Source organism: Vespula pensylvanica, chromosome 13, assembly GCF_014466175.1.
Source record: "Vespula pensylvanica isolate Volc-1 chromosome 13, ASM1446617v1, whole genome shotgun sequence".
Lineage (NCBI taxonomy): Eukaryota > Metazoa > Arthropoda > Insecta > Hymenoptera > Vespidae > Vespula > Vespula pensylvanica.
The window spans coordinates 3,191,199-3,211,240 of record NC_057697.1 but is presented as its reverse complement, the minus strand read 5'-3'; the positions used below and the strand labels follow the sequence as shown (position 1 = coordinate 3,211,240).

At 33.0% G+C, this 20,042-nt stretch overlaps 2 protein-coding genes across 3 annotated transcripts in view; both read left to right on the top strand.

Annotated features, from left to right (window-relative positions):
• Positions 1–17,637, top strand: part of LOC122633838 (neuropeptide SIFamide receptor-like) — a 66,598-nt gene extending 48,961 nt beyond the window's left edge. For both annotated transcript variants that reach the window (XM_043822245.1, XM_043822246.1), the window contains exons 3-4: positions 4,476–4,575; positions 16,707–17,637. In XM_043822245.1, the coding sequence (XP_043678180.1) occupies positions 4,476–4,575; positions 16,707–17,502 (896 nt within the window). In that variant the 3' untranslated portion in view covers positions 17,503–17,637. The remainder of the gene's footprint in view (positions 1–4,475; positions 4,576–16,706) is intronic.
• Positions 8,488–10,748, top strand: LOC122633843. Its single transcript, XM_043822257.1, has 2 exons — positions 8,488–8,595; positions 9,813–10,748. The coding sequence occupies exons 1-2, from the start codon at positions 8,584–8,586 to the stop codon at positions 10,059–10,061; spliced, it is 261 nt and encodes an 86-aa protein (XP_043678192.1). The 5' UTR covers positions 8,488–8,583; the 3' UTR covers positions 10,062–10,748.
• Positions 17,638–20,042: the final 2,405 nt, after the last annotated feature.

Genomic DNA, 20,042 nt, shown 5'->3' with positions numbered 1-20,042 from the left:
GAATTTTAATATTAATATAGCTTTTCATTTTTTTCCATTGGTCTTTTTTTTTTTCAAAGAAGAAAAGAGATTTTTATTTTTCTTCTTCTTCTTTTTTTTTTTACGTTGGTTGTTATTATTGTTTATTTGTTGTTCATTTAGATTGTACGACTGACCGATCATCGTAAAGCTTTGATTTTTTTATTAGTTAAGAAAACAATAGTTAAGTCGGGTCCATAGATGGTATTAAATAGAAAACTCTAGTCTGTCTGGTCTCTCTTTCGAAATTGATAAGAAGACGACTAAGAAGAGAATTTTGTAATGGATTAAACCGTATTATTATCTTTTCATTTCTTCTTAGGACGAATAGATATATGTCATGGAAGAGAGCGTACTTCAAGGAATTGTCGTTACGTGTCGGAAACGATAAGACGTTCTATTATATTTGGTGCACTCTGGCAACATCACGGTCTTCACGATTATTTCTTCGTATATAATAACGATCGAGGAGGTATCGGTGTAAAACATTAAAGCCCTTAAAGTTAAAATAATATATCTCATTGCAAGTAATTATTTGTATTACTCGATTAAAAGGAAAAAAAAAAAAATCAGCTAGAACAGCTTCGTACATAATTAATTATAACATAGAAAAGTCCTTTCTATTAGATAAGAATTACGTAGAATATAATATTATATTCCCGTTGACATTGATCGAAACCTTTCGCAATGTAATTCTGACCATTTTATGTATATCTAATACACACACATGCTTAATAACTATAGAATTGATTACCAATATTCGTCAATCATACGTTTTAATGAATCTTTTTTTCTAACAGAAAGAGAGAGAGAAAGAAAAAAAGACAGATAGATAGAAAGAAAAAAAAAAAAAAAAAAAAAAAAAAAAAAAAAAAAAAGAAACAAAAAAAAAAAAAGAAAAAGGAAATAAAAATGTGCGAATAGTTGAAACAAGTTTCTTCTTAAAAACTTGATTCGTGAACGGTCAATTGTATTGTATTAGCAATGTCGTGGTAAATAAACGTGTTTACATGTAAGTGTGCGAACACGCCGTTGGGACCTTGTCCAATCGAGCGTAGAAAACAGTGAAAGTATAGAGTATGCAGAAAGAGAAAACGTGTACGCACGTACATACATACCTACTCTCGTAATTTAACTATACGTACGCGTGTGGGTTGATGGCAATTGGAAAAATGTTTTGCATTTAGATATAAAACGTGACTCGGTTGGAACTCGCTCGCCAGTACCGAACGGTCAGTTCGTAGGTTGAATAACACACGTCTCTCTCTTTCTTTCTCTTTCTCTCTCTCTCTCTCTTTCTCTTTTATTCCCTGTCACATTATCTATCCTTTTCTATCGCATATACCGAGTTTGTAGATATTCGAGATTAAATTCGAAATTCACGGTTGTTATATTCCACGGTTGTTATTTATTCCAACTTTGACTGTGTCTGTAATATTTCTTCTGTAAAATATATTTTTTTTCTTCTTTTTTTCTCTCTTTCCTTTTTTTTCTTTTTTTTTCTTTCGAAAATTATAAGGTGTAAATTATCTTTAAAATCGTTCGTTGTATAAGCTTGAAAGGGGTTATATAGATATACTGATTACATATCTAGATAATATAATTGTGCTTCGTAATTGTGTACCGATCAATGGACTAGAAAGGATCGTAATATAAGTTAAACGATAAATGATTAATATAAAAAAGGAGGATTCTTTGTGTTTGGATATTAAATGTATCGAGTGTTTTTAAAATCGATCGAATATTATAGATATCAGGTGGAATAATTAACCGGTTATGAAACAAACGTAATGATCTCTACTTTCGTAACTTTCAAAAATGTCGTGCGAGATAATTTCTTGATATTAGGTTTAGTTAATATATCGGTATATGTAATTGACAGTTTCGTATAAATTAAAATCCTATGTATTGAGAGTGTTAGGAAATGAGAGTGTACGTAACAGATCGAGTTGGAAATACAAAAAAGAAAAATTACGAACTTATTAGAACTCAATTAACGTTATCAATGACACCAAGTTTCTCGAGATATAGTCAAAGTTTCGTATCAATAAAAAAAAAAATAAATAAATAAATAAAATAAATAAATAAATAAATTAAATGTACGGTCGATTCATAAAAATCCATTCCCTTTCTTTATTAAATTTTTTCCGATGCATCATCCTAGAGTCTAATGAATACTTTCTGATCATGCTTGTTATTAATCGGTACAACTCTTTGCAAAATTATTTCAATTAAAAAATAAATCAAAAGAAAAGGAAAAAGAAGAGTAACAATCAAATCGAAATCGAGAAATCGAAATAAATATAATGTTAAAGCTAATAGTTTACGAGATAAAAAAAATCCCTGAGAGATAAGATAAGACAAGATGAGAGAGGAGAAGAGAGGGAGGATGTTTTCGTGGAAAAAGAAAAGAGAATACTTCCTCTAAGAGTCCTCTCCTATCTTGCAAGTTAGTCACGTATAGAGAGTGGGTAGGACAGGGGGTGAGAAAAGTTAAGGGAACGTTTGATACGAGCACGAAAGAGATAGAGAGAGAGAGAGAGAGAGAGAGAGAGAGAGAGAGAGAGAGAGAGAGAGAGAGAAAAAGAAAGAAAAAGAGACACAGAAAAAGAAGAAAAGAGGATTTTCCTCGTGAGATCTCAAAGCTACGTCCAATGTAAAGCACTGTAGCTTAGACGTGAAGAAGCGTCCTGTACGTACGTGACGGCATTAATACGTACGACATGTGTTCCAACTTTTTAAAGTGGATCCTTCCGAATCTTTTTATCTAGCAAGAAATTGAATTCCTTTTCCTTTCGACGATCCACTTACATGCAAATTCCTAAAAACGTATCGTTTAATAATAAAAAAAAAAAAAAAAAAAAAAAAGGAAAGGAAGAAAGAAAAATACAAAAAAAAGAAGATTAAAAGAAAATAATAATAACAAAAAAAGAAAATGCGAATTCACTTATACTTTTCAGACGATCATCATTATTGAATAATTTTTATAAGGACCGAACAACTCTATCAAGGATCTATCAATATCAATATCGATTGTTTGCATATCGTTTGTTCGAATCTCTTTAACATCTTTCTACAACAAAAGACGTTATCAACGATCGATATCTACGATCTTGAAATTTTCCTCGTATTCTAGTACATATGTAAAATATGAACATGTAAAATTTCGTTTAAGATTTAACCCTCGCCTTATCGTTAGTTTCACTACCCCCTGTTAAGTATCTATCGGCTTATCTCGAGCGGAACACGTTTGATCCACCGACAAGAGCAAAATTAACAGTGCATAAACCACAAATACCTACGCTCTCGGCACGGCTCGAATCTCTAAGCGGAGTCGCCGCTTTACGCTTCGCGGCCCAGAATTAATGCAGGTGAAGGCAAACGCAATGCGGCCGGCGGCCTGCACGCGCAATTCTCGTAAATTACATGGATACGCATGTAATATCCCGATTATATTATAATTTCGAAGTCGATCTATATATTATACGTCAATGTAATTTTTATCAATTATATTTTTCACCTTTATATTATATATTATATATTTATAAATTTATATCTTATTTATATTATATATTATATACGTCGTGGATTACATTTTTTATCTTTCACAAATTTGGATTTTTTTTCAGACGAACTGAGAGATAAAAAAAAAAAAGATAAAGACAGGGACTTACGATAGTATGGAATAAGAGTGGGGGTTGAATATACGTTTATGATAATTATTAATTAATTAAATCGATTCGAACCGACGATATTCTTCTTCTTCTTCTTCTTCTTCTTTTTCATCTTTTCTATCTTTATCTCTTCGATTATTTGTCCTTGTCTTGATTGGATTAATAAAAACGTCAGAGTTTCTTTCTCACCAAGTCCTATTATCAATAACGATAAATTACAAGTATACGATGGAGAATAATAATTATGTTAGTCTTTATATAATAACACTCTGTAGTTTACCTTTCTACCTTGACGGTCGCAACGTACCCTTCACTTCGTACAATACTTTCGAAGGCCGCACCCGGTCTACCGCACGTTTTCGATCAACCACTTTCGTCTCTATCTTTCTTTAGGGAAAGGGAGGGGGAGATAGCGGGGGGTCAAAGATCGTACCGTTAACTGCTTATAAAAGTTTCTTAGTTAATAGGGGAAAAAAGAAACAAAAAAAAAAGAAAAAGAAAAAGAAAGAAAAAAAAAAAAGGAAATTTATGAAGTAAACTTGGACATAAAAATTTATAGAAATTTCAAGTTTAAAAGGCTTTAATTCATTGGTTTAAATGTCTTCATTAAAGAATTTTATCTATCGTTTAACTTCGTTTTTTTTTCTTTTTTTTCAAATATGTTACATTTATTCCCCATAATTTAATAGAAGTTTGAGTACTTAGAGTGTAGGTTGATACGCATAGTCGAAATAATTATCATCCTGATTTCTCGTAAATTATATTCTACGATTTTTGTTTCAGCGTGGTTCCTAGGATGGTTCATGTGTAAAGCAGTGGCTTATATACAGGGTGTATCGGTTGCTGCTTCGGTTTACAGTCTCGTTGCAGTTTCACTCGACAGGTACGTATCTGTAATAAATTGATCGATCATTCTGATTTTATAATAGAATGATTTCTATGATCTCGATCGATGGAGATAAAAATTGGTGATAAGATCGAAAAAAAAGCTTTTCATTTATCCATCGACATACGTTCTACAATCGTCATCGTTATTTTTAGAAATTAGAAACTTGGAAATAAAATTTTTAGATTGGACAATTTTCCGACGTGAGCATTTTACGTTCACAAGAAATAAGATTATTAATAATATCGATAAATAGAGAATAAGAATTATATCGAATCAACGAAAATCGATGAATCATTACAAAAATGATTGTTTCGTACGATCTCACGATACTCACGGAGAATATTCACTGAGTTATTTATTGACTGGAATCGATCGATCGATTGATCGATCGATTATATTTAAAAAGATCTTCAAACGATTTCATTCTTGAAGCTACAATTCTTTCCTTCTTTCACGACAATCCTTCTAATATAAATTACATCACAAATTATACGAAATCTATTCTATAAATAGAAACAGATCCAATTAAAAGTACTATTTATACGTGTGACAATTTAATTCTGTTTCAATTCAAACGACAGATATTATCTGTTACGATTACGTCGATTTATGTAAATGTGACATTAAATCTTAATGTGCCATTTAATCTTGCGCAAGAAAAAAGAAAAAAGAATAGAAAAAAGGGAAAAAAAAAGAAAAAGAAAAAAAGAAAAAGAGAAAAAAGGAAGAGAGAGAGAGAAAGAGAGAGAGAAAATAAAAGGCGTGCTTGCAACACGTTCGTAACGTCTACCCCCACGTTACGTTTATCTCGTCATTCGCTCAGTAATGCGATCGCATAACGATTATACGTATACGTTAGCATACTCGATATAGATCGAATATTTATTAATGACTTGTTTACACGCTAGAACCGATACTACAAATATTTCGATTTGATTTTTATCGAGGAATCGTTTTATTATTAAAGATATATTTTTATAATGTCGAACAATTAGGATGAGCTCGCACTGTACTAAACATAAGGTATAAAAATGTAATGATCAAAAAAATGTAACTCTCTCTCTCTCTCTCTCTCTTTCTTTCTCTCTGTCTCTCTGGAATGTATATATATATATATATATATATATATATATATATATATATATATATATATATATAACATGGGAATTACTTAACAACACGTAAATTTAATATCCATAAGATTAATTATAATTAACAATGAGCTATGTTCGTTAATAAGAGTTATTAATTTGAAAAAAAAAAAGAAAAAAAAGCGCACTGTTACAAGAGAAATGTTGCTTTCTGAAATATATATACATATATATATATATTAATTTACGAATTATTTAACGACACGTGAATTTAATATCCAAAAGATTAAATGTATCTATATATGATTCATAAAAGTTCGAAGATCAATGAAACAAAAAAAAGAGAAAAAGATATTTAATTTGATTCATTCGTGATGTGATACGATCCACGTAGATTGAAAAGGCAACTCTTTTTTGAAAGAAATATTTTATTACATGTTCTGCACGACCATTATCCAAATCGATTTTATTTCATGCAAATATAAAGGGTAGAAGAGAGAAAGAGAAAAAAAAATGAAGAAAAAAGAAAGAAAGAAAGAAAAAAAAAAAACAGTTTTCTAGGATATTCACGAAATTGTTGTTCGACGATAAAAGATCAACGTTAACTCGAAATTGTCATATCGATCGATATGATCGATCGAACGTTTTATTCATTCCCTTTTATTCGATGGTTCAAGTGACCATATTTTCTTTCAACTTCATCGTTCGTTCGAACGATACGATGATATTGCTAAAAGCACGTTTAGTATCTTCATTGGTCCACTGAACAACGATCCCTCTTCGAAACGTTCGAAAAAGATAACGCTACTCTATTCGGCACGATCTCGAAATATTTCGATGAAACGAAAATCGAATCGTCCCAAGGGGATCCTTTCCTTTTTTTTTTTTCTTTCTTCACATATTCGTTTTCTTAGATATCGCAGCATTTCAAAAATATCATCGGCTCACCGGATAATTCTATTAACTTCGAACGATTTTTTTCGGATCATTTAAAAAAACACAAAAAAAAAAAACAAAAAATTTTATCTTTGATAGATTCGTTTATACTTATCGATATCATCGAGTAGTTATTAAATATCATTACTTTATATATATATATATATATATATATATATATATATATATAAAAGGACAGTATCTAATAGTATAAATTAGTTAGCTGAATAAAATACATCGCTAAGAAATTTTTAAGAGAATTTCCTGGAGATTGACACACGATATCTCCACGCTTATTAACCATAGGAAGCGTATCAACTGCTATTGCTCATATAATCTTCGTCATAATATCGTATGACACTTCCTAATTCTTATGCAACTCAAAGAACACAGAGTGTGCTCCAATTCGCATACTGCGGTCATTATTACGCGAACGAACGTGTAACAATGAAATCGGTAAGAATATTTTCAATAATTCATTAGAATTTCAATAATTCATTTTTTCTATTTACATTGTATCATAGATCTCGGACAAACGTCAATAGAGTCGTTTTCTAGAACGAGTTAATTAATGAATATACACATACATATATATATATATATATATGTGTGTGTGTGTAATCAAACCTATGTTCTCATAAATTTCACGCAAAATTGTAATCGCGTTAGGGTACTCTGATCTATCTGAGATTAATATCACTTAGTTTGGTTTGTTACATTTTTTCTTTCTTTCCCTTTCGTTTATTTTTATTTGTTAATTATTCGTTCGTTAAAATCGTTGACGTTGATGTAACAATGTCTGTCGTCAATTTACGAATTAATACGTGAAAAGATGATAGAAATATTTTCCCGATAGAAGTTAGAAGTTACGATATAGAAGAGGGATTTGTATTTTCAATCTTCGAACGATAAAACCGCGAGAATTCAATAATGTTTTTCTATAGGAGAAAAGACGTCCTATTCTCTTCCACCCCCACCCCCCTCGTCACGCGTTATCGTTTCTTCCGTAGGTGAACTTGAAAGGAATCGTTCGGTTGTAGGAAGAAAAGAATCGGTATATATCAAAAGACGAAAAGTGAGTCTCGCATTTCTATTGGCTTGCGAAGAAAAAAAAATTTTTGGAAGAAGTAGTAGTGTTGGTAGGTAAAAGAATTCGTTTTCCAAGAAATAAGAGGAAGGTCACGGACGAGAATAGAACTTGGTTGTTTTATTTTTCAAAAATAAAAAAGAGAGAGAAAGAGAGAAACTTTAGTTTTCAATAGATATCCAAACCAGACTACCAACGAATACAAACAATTTCGTAATGGTTATCATGATCCATTGTTCTCTTTAAAATTTGACAATATTTTACTCCTTTTATTTATTTTCTTTCTCTCTTTCTCTCTCTCTCTCTCTCTTTGTTTTTTTTTAATCTTACTTGCGTTTTTCCTCTTTTTTTTCATTTCTTTCATCATAAAAAAAAAAAAAAACAATTCAAGCGAAACTTTGGCGAAACAAACGAGAGAAAAAAAAGAGAAAAAAAAAGATCAGGGGAAAAAAGAAAGAAAGAAAGAAAGAAAAAAAAAAAGGTTTCACACGTTCAAGAAACTGGCTTTAGAAGAAAATGTCGAATATTAACATGGATGTTTGCATTGTACGTATAACAAGTAAGCGCGTCGGTGTGTATTTCCACATAAACTGTCTTAACCCAATTCTCGCGATTGGCGCGAAGGGTTGAAACCGTAACGATTGGCGATCGTCAATGACGTATCGAAACACGACCTTCTCCGATTGGTCTAGACATAACCCCCACTCCTCTTTGCGATCGGCTGACTCAACCGAACGTATTCTAACATCATGCTGTCCGAATGGGCCACGTGAGCAAATTTATTACCATTTTTAAAATTCGACATTCGTATAAAAGGGAGACCGAGAACTATCCGAGCATAAGCTTAGTTTCTTCTACGAAGCAAACAACCAACCCAACCAACCAACCATGTTCAAGCTGGTAAGAAGCAAAACGATATAATACCTATCCATACATATATATATATATATATATATATATATATATATATTTATATATCTAACACACTTAATAATTCTTCGAAAATATCAACAACACTATTCGAATACACTTTACTTTACACACACACCATACTTTTGTTCGATATTCGATCGATTTAATTCGATCGGAGCAACCTTACTTTACCTTGATAACATTAACAGTCTTCTTTATCATTAATCCGATATCTCGAATAATAGTTAACTTAACTATCAGTTAATCGAATTATCGAAGCTATTCCAAGAAACATCCTAATATCTCTTCGAGCTTTAACGTATCGTTTACTATTTTTCTTCTTCATATTGGTAAGATAAAAACGAGACAGAGTATATTGAAAGTATATAAAATAGAATCTCTCTCCTTTTATCTCTATCTCTTTCTTTCCCTTGGGTTCTTTCGACTTGCATCGCGACGACCTTTTACTCCCGCATATCTAAACATACACATAAATACAGTTTCATAGAACGCGCCCTTACGTTCACTCGAACGGCTTCGAGTCTCAGGTCACAAAAATCGGAGCGAGCGAAATCACTGGAGCATGCACATTGTTAGCCAACACCGTGCAGGCCTCCTGTGACTCGAGCTCGTGTGCGTCGAGTCGGAATGCAGCTAGCATTGCGCCTATTTTTCTCTTTTTATTTTTTATTTTCTTTTTCCCTACCTTCTCTATTCGAGATTATACGTGCACGCAAGCGCAAACACAGAAACACAAACAACACGCGCACAAACATATACGTACATAGACACATACATACGCGTACACATAGTGAAGCGAGCACGCATACATTTAACTATTTTTAATAATTCCTTCGCCATTTTGTATTAACTCGATAATAGCGATCGATAAAAGCAAGAGTTCTTGTGTAATCGATCGAAGGTTCAAGACATTGAGATAAGTCGAAACTTCGAACCGGTTTCCGATCGAAAATTTTTACTCGTAAATTGCTTTTAAAACAACCCACGCATAAAAATCATGGTAACTTGTTAACCGTATATATATATATATATATATATATATATATATATATATATATACATATATATACATACACACACATTTATATTTATATATACATACATTCGATATATAAATCATTATTTTTATAAAGGAACATTTCGATCACTCTGACTCATATATCGCGGTTGACCGTTTAAATTAGGCTGTCCTCGCCGCCATTTTGGCCGTCGCTGTTGCCGCTCCCGGAGGTCTTACTGGCATCGCCATCAGCCCTGGAACCGGTCCGATCCACGCTCCCCAAGTGGTCTCTGCTGCAGTTCCCGTAGCTGCTGCTCATGTCGTTGCCCAACCTGTGGCCCCGGTTGTCCACCAGACCCCCATCGTTACCAGGACCGTCCTTAACCATGCCGCTTATGCCGCACCTCTTCTCCATGCTCCTCTTCATGGTTAGACAATAGCATCGACGATAAATCTCCAACCTACCAACTACCACCAAAACAACCAACCAACCAACCAACCAACCAATCAACCAATCAACCAACCAACCAACCAACCAACCGTCATGACGAGACAAGACCAACCCCTGAGACTACACAACATCCCTCATATCATCTGGAAGCCTCGTTGATTGCGTTCTCGTGTGACGATGGGAAAGACCATAGGCTCGGAGAAACACACATAAAAAAAAAACAACAAAAAAAGACGAAACGAACTTCACACCACCCTTTGAACCACCACCACCACCACACCACTACCACACACCTATTCCAACCACCCACCTACCCACCACCCCTCTTCAAGTCACCAACAAAACACCGACACCAACGACCACGACCAGGACATTCCCCAGTTCATCCGACGGAAAATGGTTATGGAAAAGGATAAATTAACCAATGAAAATTTATGTGGAAGAGGACTTCGAATCGGCATATCTGGCAATCCGACGAATTACCAACATTGGCACGGCCTAATTTTCGTTTTAATTTTTCATTCTTGGAGATTCGTCATCGCTGAAATTCGAATATTCGTACGACTATCTTCCCACATTTCCACCCCCCTGTTCACACCCCACCCTCATCTCGATCCCTACCAACTTTCATATGGAATTTTAATAAAATTTTAATTATAAAAAAAACAACATCGCTCTTTTTTTTTTTTACTCTCACATCTCGACCCATCGCAGCGATCTAATTTTTTTTTATTATTCTACACACACACACACACACACACACACACATACACATATCTAATCGTAACGTGGCGATCATTATCATAGACATACACGTCGATTTCTCACACGCAAAGACACGATCTCAGGGATTTACTATCTGGCAGCATTACGTAAAACTATGTTCCAGGTTGTTTCGTCGATAAACGAGCAGATTAAACACCGATTAATCTTGTTTAAACTCTCCCTCGTTTACCAACCTACCATTACCAGGACTTGGTAAGACTAACCCAAGTTGTTACGTCTAAAAGGTAGATCATACTTCTTCTACTACTGGAAAAAGAACGCTCGTTTAAATTCCATTTAAACAATTCGACCGACAAAACTACAACTTAGAAGATACATCCTTGCGTCCGAACACTCTTCAAATTTCTTTCTCTTTTTTCGTCCAATTTCTTTCTTTTTTTTTTTGATTTTTAATCCGTCTAAGAAGTATATAAACATTTACCGAATTATCGTAGATTTTATAAATTTCGTAGGATTTCGGTAGGAATTCTCATAAACGTATCGTCATAATGAAAACGTACATACATAAAAAAAAAAAAAAAAAAAAAAAAAGAAAAGAAAGAAGAAAAGGGAAAAAAATTTGGAAGAAAATGATTCGGTCATCGTCTAGGAAAAAAAATTTTATGAGGTTGCATCGACCGTTCCCTACATGACGATAAAAGAGCATTCGCGCAAATGTACTTTTTTCGATTCTATTGATGTTTGGGTTATGGATGTATATACTCGGTATATTCGAGTATCGCTATCTTTTTTCCCTCTATTTCTCTCCTCTCTCTCTCTCTCTCTCCATTTTCCATTTTATAGAGAATATCTTTTACGAATAGCTCGTGATAGAGTCGACGTTCTCTACCCTACTCTCATACCCCCTAGAATATTCTTTTTTTAACCCTCAACCACTCTTATTTCTATAGTATCTTCAACGTCGTACCAAAAATCGTTTGCAGCTTTCTTTCTCTCTTTGGCAAATGGTGGACTAGCCCGACGTTTTTATATCACGTACTTCTTCTTATCGACTCGAACTGATATTTCGAGCTTAGACTATGACATACCAGTTACATATCCATGTACCAACATACCTATGGTACTTAAATGGCTAAACCGTAAAATACTTTGTCATGGTGAATTTTTTATATCGTGCATTCGTACGGTCCGATATAAAAACTCGTGACGAATTATTTGTAGAAACGATGTGATATTTGTTGAATTAAATATTAAGATATCTAATTGATAAATCTTTGGAGAAAATATTCCAAGAATTATTATGATATATTTATTTTTATTCGCGAGAAGATTATGTTAGAGTTATCTATCGTTTAAAAGGGGATTATTGAAAGAGTAACGACGATCGATGATTTTTGCTAAGGTCAGTTTAACACGACCAGTTTAGCCCTTTGTCCTGTTAGTCAATCCTGTCAGTAGAAATAAACCGAACCAGGATGGATCCATTTGTAGCCAGTGTGATAGGCCAATGGCACTGTAGGTGGATGTACCGCTGGTATAACTTTCACGTAACTTTGTGGATATATCAGGCTATGTGATCCCAATAACGGTGGAACTGGTGCTGGTACTGGTGCTGGTTCTGGTCCAGGTGCTGGTGCACTCAAAACACCACTCGTCAGCATAATCGTCAACGTCAGTAAGATCTATCGGTATATGTTCGATCGATTAGTATTCAAATAAAATCAGCTTTTACAGTTTAATCTCCCTTAGAAATAGCTGACTTAGACGAATGATCTTCTCATCGAGACGCGAAACTTCCATTAGTAAAATCTATTTGCGATCTGTACGTGCACCAATTCGCAATTTACTCATATATATATATATATAGTGGTTATTTTCCAAGAATATAATATTTATATATACATATATATAATATTATATATGATATATAAATTCGTTTTATAAATTTATTCTATAATATATATATATATATTATTTTTAAAGAAAAATCGAATACCATACTTTCGAAATAAACTCGAGAGATTTATAACATCTTTAATATTTCGACGCTCGAACAGATAGGTTCCTAAGAAAGTTTCACTCTACTCGAGGAAGAATATTGGATATTTAAAGTTACCGAAACTGCAAATAGTTTGACGCCGAGGGGTTGATCGGATACCATATTCGTGAATAGCGATCGATATATAAAGGGGGGTGGCCAAAGGGGGACGATAAAATGAGTGGATTCGTAAATTTTCTTCTCGAGGAGAACATTCACGCGGGGTTTATTACGATGAAACGCGCAGCATCTCTAAAAGTATTTTTTCTTTCTTTTTTCTTTTTGCTGAGTTTTCATCGCGGAAAGGATTAAAGGTGCACCTTGATTGGACGCTTTTGTATTCTCCAAAGAGAGTATTCAATCGTTGCTGATTCCTATTAATGAAATTCTACAAATGAAAAGTAATTTAGCAGGAGCTATTTTTTTTTTTTTTTTTGATAGAATACCATATCGATAAGATGATGATGATAATAATAATAATAATAATAATAATAATAATAATAATAACAACAACAAAAAGAAAAGGAAAAGAAACTCGGAAAAAAGAGAGACCAAAAAAAAAAGAAAAAAAAAAGGAATAGTACGAACTCGTAATTTGTGATCAGCATTTTAAACGGACAAGGTAGACAACAAATATCGATAACTAAACTTTAAATCTAGATTTTATGTATTGTATAAGCGTACATGGAAAAATGGCTGGAAATACTTGCCAGTTTGAACATGTTAAACGTTTTATCGGCTTTCCGTTCGCAAACACGAAGAGAACGCGGAATCGATGCTACTGTTAGCACTGCAGAAAACCGAACTCTTTATATATTTGTGTCGAAAGCTTTGTCGTACTCATCGTTTGCCCCACTATATCCTTGCGACCTTGATCGTGCCTATCAACGAGTAATAGTATAGCCATTGTTACTCTTTCGAGGAGGAGATATATACGTGTTTTCTTTTTTGTTTCGTTTCTTTTCTTTTTTCAAATGATTTTTCCTTCCGCGTTAGGACTTCTACCAATGAAATCGTTCACTCGAGTAAACGTTGTATCTAACGATAACTAATCATCGATTATATCGATCAGTATCCGTGATCACCCTTGATTTATAGAAGGACTTTTTAACGCAGACGTCGACGTATTTCATTCATCGTAATCGAAGGACGCAACAACCGAGGCGTCTTTCGACGATCGTTACGACGATCTATAGATCTTCAATAGAATGTAATACAATTTGTCCGAGTAAAAATATAAAAGAATACGAATTATCATTTGGAGAATATCATAGTGAAACTAAATTGGTATCTGAGTCTTACAACTTTTTTCTTTTCTTCTTTTCTTTTTCCTTTTCTATCATACTTTCTCCGTATCTGTCTTTTATCATGCCGATTCTATTGGGAATATTCGGAAATCATTAAGAAACGCGAACGAATTATTTCTTTGGAAAAGGAACGTTTCGATGTAAAGTGGAGGACTATCATCGTTCTTCTTTCTTTTCTTTTCACCGTGAGAGTTCTTCGATAAGTATCTTTTCTGTGTGAGTAATCCTCACATTTGCATTACAAAGAATAACATCTATTGACGGTAACGTTTGTTGCATTTTAATGCCATTCAATGAGTGTTTTATCGATTTTAATGAAAAAAGAAAGAAAAGAAAAAAAGAGAAAGGAGAAGAAAAAGGGAAGAAAAAAAAAAAGAACAGAAAAAAATCTTTACGGAATCTTGCGACCTTAACCTTTTATCTATACATCACAGTCATTCTAAGACGTCGTGATCGGTGATCGTTCATGAACGTTCTCACGAAGATACTTCGAATAAATAAATAAAAAAATAAATAAATAAATAAGTATACATAATTATATATATATATTATGTTATATATTATATATTATTATATATTTATATTATTATTACATTATATATATATATGTATGTATGTATGTATATGTTATTACATATTCTTCACGTTTCAATATAAATAAATTTTTATTGCGATATTAAATTCCTTATTTACAATCTCTTTTTTAAAAATATCTAATATCTCAAAATGGTTTGAATCAGACAAATGTACTACGTTATATGTCAAAATTTTTGTCGATTATTAGAAACGACCTATCTAAACGGCTTATCTGAGTTCACTTAGAACTTCTAGGTCTGCTCGTAACAATATATGTATATATACAAACATATACATATCGGGTTTATTTTTTCAAAATCCTATTCACAGTTGTTAGATGTTAGAACGCGTTTAATTATTATTTTCACGAAGCGTAAACCTTAGAAATTCATCGAACCGTAACCAGCATAAACGTGTATCTTTCGAAACAGAGAATGGAATAATATTTGTTGTTCGTATAACGATGGTAATCTAAGAAAAGAAAAAAGAAAACAAAAAAAAAAAAATCATCATGGTATTTCGAGCTAAGAGTATTTTACATGTTTCAATATGGAAACTAGATTGTGGAGGTGGCATAAACGAGTTATCAGATGTATACCACTTAAGCTAACATATCATTTGAACTTTCTAAACATTTGATTTTGGGGGAATAGACTAGACGGGTGTATTTAATTGGAAAAAATTTTTGAATAGCTCAGAAATTTTTGTTATTTTCTTTTTTCTTTATTGTGTAACACACGTACACATGTAGATACGTTTATTAAGATAGATATTTCCTTTTAATATCGAACCTGATTTTATTCCCGGACAACCTGAATGATCAATCAGAATAATTATTATGTAAGTAATGCGTGTATGGTCGTATCGATCTATAATATATATATATATATATATCGATTTTCGAATCGTTAAACAATTCTCTGTCACAATTACATAAACCGGAATGCTATCGATCAGAGTATCTAATTAGAATATTCAATTTGCTTCTTTCCGTCCTGATTTCGTCATAGATCGTTATCCAATCTATATGTGTCGATGGAATTTATAAAAAGCCCGGAAGAAAATTTTCAAATTTTCTTTGACACATTTGAAAGGTATGTCAAACAAGATGAGAATAATTTCGATCTGTTATACAAAATTTTTCAGGAACATTTCAGCCGAGTACGTGAGTCAAAAAAAAAAAAAGTATTTTTTTTTTTTTTTGTTTTTTTTCGAAAAGTTTGTCAACGATGTAAAAAGGTGCGAGGACCGAATGTAAAAAAAAAAAAGAAAGAAAGAAAGAAGAATAAAAAAGAGATTGATAAAATCGCAACTAACCTTCCGAAATTCCAGAAATTGTTTTCAGTATGGCGTTACATCGTTATAGAAAAAAACAAAAAGGATAGATAGTGTAATTTGTCGAGAGATACGCGAGACAAGGCTTTAGATTACTATCCTTAAAACGATCGTATTACAATCTTCAAACGAGAAAGAGTCTTAAAGCGAATAGCTCTTTACTCGATTATCGAAGGGGTATCGGTTTTCGAATGCCTTTGGCGTTTATTTCTCGTTTTTGTGATTTTTATCACAATTTTTACGACGTTACCTTGCGAACTCAATTATCGTTTTTTATTTTCTAACAAATTTTTCAAATATTAACTTTACGAGAATTAGATATATCAAATATCTATAGACGATACTGGAAATATCAATTTAACTATGAAATAATTTACACAATTAATATACACACACACACACACACACACACATATATATATATAATTATGGATAGAATTAAAAATGAAATAGAATAGATATAAATGAATCTTAATAATTTGTTAGATCAGACGCCAAATTAATTTATATATATATACATATATATATATATATATATATATAAAATCGTCCTCTCGAAATTAAATATATTACCCATTATCCTATTAAAAACTTTGCTGTAAAAGCACAATGATAAATAAATTATAACTCAATTATTTTTTTCAGGTTCCTTGCAATCTGGTGGCCGCTGAAATGTCAGATAACAAAACGACGGGCGAGGATGATGATAGTTGTGATTTGGTTCATCGCATTGACGACGACGTCACCATGGTTGCTATTTTTCGATTTAGTATCGATTTACGACGATGATCCAGACCTAAGGTTATGCTTGGAAATATGGCCACGTCCCGAGGACGGTTCCCTATTTTTTTTGATAGGCAACTTGACTCTCTGTTATGTCTTACCGATGATCCTTATATCACTTTGCTACATCTTAATCTGGATAAAAGTTTGGCGTAGGCATATACCAACCGATACGAAGGATGCTCAAATGGAACGGATACAACAAAAGTCTAAGGTCAAAGTGGTGAAGATGTTGGTAGTCGTCGTTATCCTATTCGTCCTATCTTGGCTACCACTCTACGTGATATTCGCAGTAATAAAATTAGGAGGTGACGTTGCCGAACAAGAAGACGAAATATTACCGATCGCAACACCGATAGCACAATGGTTGGGTGCAAGCAATTCCTGTATCAATCCGATCCTCTATGCATTTTTCAACAAAAAATATCGACGTGGTTTCGTAGCGATATTAAAGAGCGGCCGTTGTTGCGGTAAACTAAGATATTACGAGACCGTAGCAATGATGTCTTCGTCAACGAGCATGAGAAAATCATCCTATTACGTTAACAACAACAACAATAACAATAATAATTCTTCTACGAGACGTGCAGCTTGTCATGGACCACCTGTTCATCAGGATAGCAATGTTTCCTACATATTCAATCATACCGGTGTTTAAAACGAACAAACAAAAAACCTCTAGGTTGATAATAATCTTAACCATCTTGCACCTTGTTCTGCACCACTCAGAAAAAGAGAGAGAAGAAAAGAGAGAAAGAAAGAGACAGACAAATTAAGAATGAGAGTGACAGAGAGAGAAAGAGAGAGAGAGAGAGAGATAGAGGAGAGAAAAAAAAAGAGATAGAAATAGATATATCCTGACTAAAAAGAGTCGACTAAAAAGAAATCGAATCAATCGAAGAAGATGGAGATGAAGCTAAAGATGGCGGTGGAGTTAAAGGAGTAGGTGAAAGCATATAAAGGCTGCTGTTTTTAGCCGAACGACAGGGACTCGACTTGGTCGAGAATTTCTAGGCCGGGTCTGAGGCCTGCGCCATGACTACACTAACGGATTATTTTTTCTATCCCAACGAAACGCCGACACCGAGATTCTGGGTCATCCGTGATCGTCACGATTGTTACTCGGGTTGGAAGTCGATGATGATAAGAAGATGAAAGAAATACAAAGATAGATGAGAATGGCACGTTCAGTTAATTCGACGATACGAATAAATAAACTCGACGAATATCCTCCCATATATACTCGTTACATCAACTCGAGTATATTTATCAAGGATAAAAAGAATGGGATGATGGATAATACAGGATTAGATCCATCGAGATATTAAATACTCCGGACACGGTTTACGAATAAACGAAGATTTTCACGTCCTTGTAAATTATCGGGGATATTGCTAATTGATTTTTTGAAACAATGATATATATATATATATGTGTGTGTGTGTGTGTGTGGGTGAGTGTGCGAGGTGTGTGTATTTATTTGTTTTTTCGACGATCTTTTCGAAAACGTCTCTCTTTTTCTCAAAGCAAAGAAGAAAATTTATTCAAATATTGTCATCCTTTTGAGAGAATAAGAAAAAGAAAGAAAAAGACAAAGAATAGTTAAAACTGAAAGCTTAGATTTTTATTCGCGTTCCTAAGGAGAATAGAGAGTAGAGTTCGTTTTATTGGAATTACTAATTTCACGCGGATCGATTGTGCTCGATCAGTGTATTAGAAATTAGCCTGTCCAACGAGAACTTTGTCAGTACACATTGCATGTGATTTTCAACGAGCATAATAATAATAATAATAATAATAATAATAATAATAATAATAATAATAATAATAATAATAACAACAACAATAATAATAATATATATGCGTGTATATATATTAATATTAATATTAATATTAATATTAATAATAATTGCGAGCACATACACACGCACAGATACACATACACACAACAGAGAGAGAGAGAGAGAGAGAGAGAGAGAGAGAGAGAGAGAGAGAGAGAGAGAGACACAGATACAAAATGCGAAATTAAAAATAAGCGTTCGACAGTTCGTCGATGATCCTTCGATTTTTTGTGGTCACTGCCTAAACAGTGTTGAAACAATTGTTACAAACAAATTTCACAGGGGCAATAACATCAAAAACTGACTTTGAACTCTGGAATATTTTTTCTTTTCTGCACTTGTAAATCGAAAGAATAATTGAAAGTCCAGAGAATGTTTCAAGAGGAATTTGAGAAATTCCTAACGACGTTTTAAAGAAACGCGTTTAGAAACGTGCCAGTCCACGCACGTGAAGTGAAAATTATATATACATATATATACATATATATATACACACACACACACACACACCATTGTATTGTCTAATACATACATACTTTACTTTAGCGAAAATCGGCTCTATGTAGAATACATACTACTTATATATACATATATATATATATATATATCTATACATATAATTATATATAATATATCTATATATATATATATATAACTATATATATATATAATATATATATATATACACATATATTTTCTTACCGGAACGTTAGTCGACCTAGTCTTATCGAGTTTCTCGAGGGTGCCACACGTATACACTTATGGATCAGATTAGACCGAGAAGGACAAGAGAGAATCAAGTGTATAGGATTTAAGTGATATTGTTAGAAAGGAGATAGAGGTTAAAATCACGTTGCAAGGGAGAAAACGAATTTTTAACGAGAAATATAGCAATAGAAAGAGATAGAGAGAGACAGAGAGAGAAAGAGTAACAGAGAGAGAAATAGAGAAAGAGAGAGAGAGAGAGAGAGAGAGATACATACATACGTACATACATAAATATATATGTAGATACATACGAGAGAGCTGAACTGTGTCGAGCGAAGAAAAAGCAATACGTGGAGCCGGCCTTCGTTTAATTGATTTATCTTCTGGATTAATTATTAAAAATTCTTCGTCTGTATACTTGTCGTTTGTATTACCCCGAAAGGTTCGAAAGAGAGTTACTATGTATACTCATATATACCTATGTAACATCCAACAGAGATGTCCAAGTATATATATATATATATAGATTTTAGTAATATACGGATGATGAACACAGCCATCGCCGACAATAACGTTTTAGCATGTTAGCATATATGTACGTATATATCGGACGATACGTAGTAGAGATACGAGTTGACCCTCGTCTTTT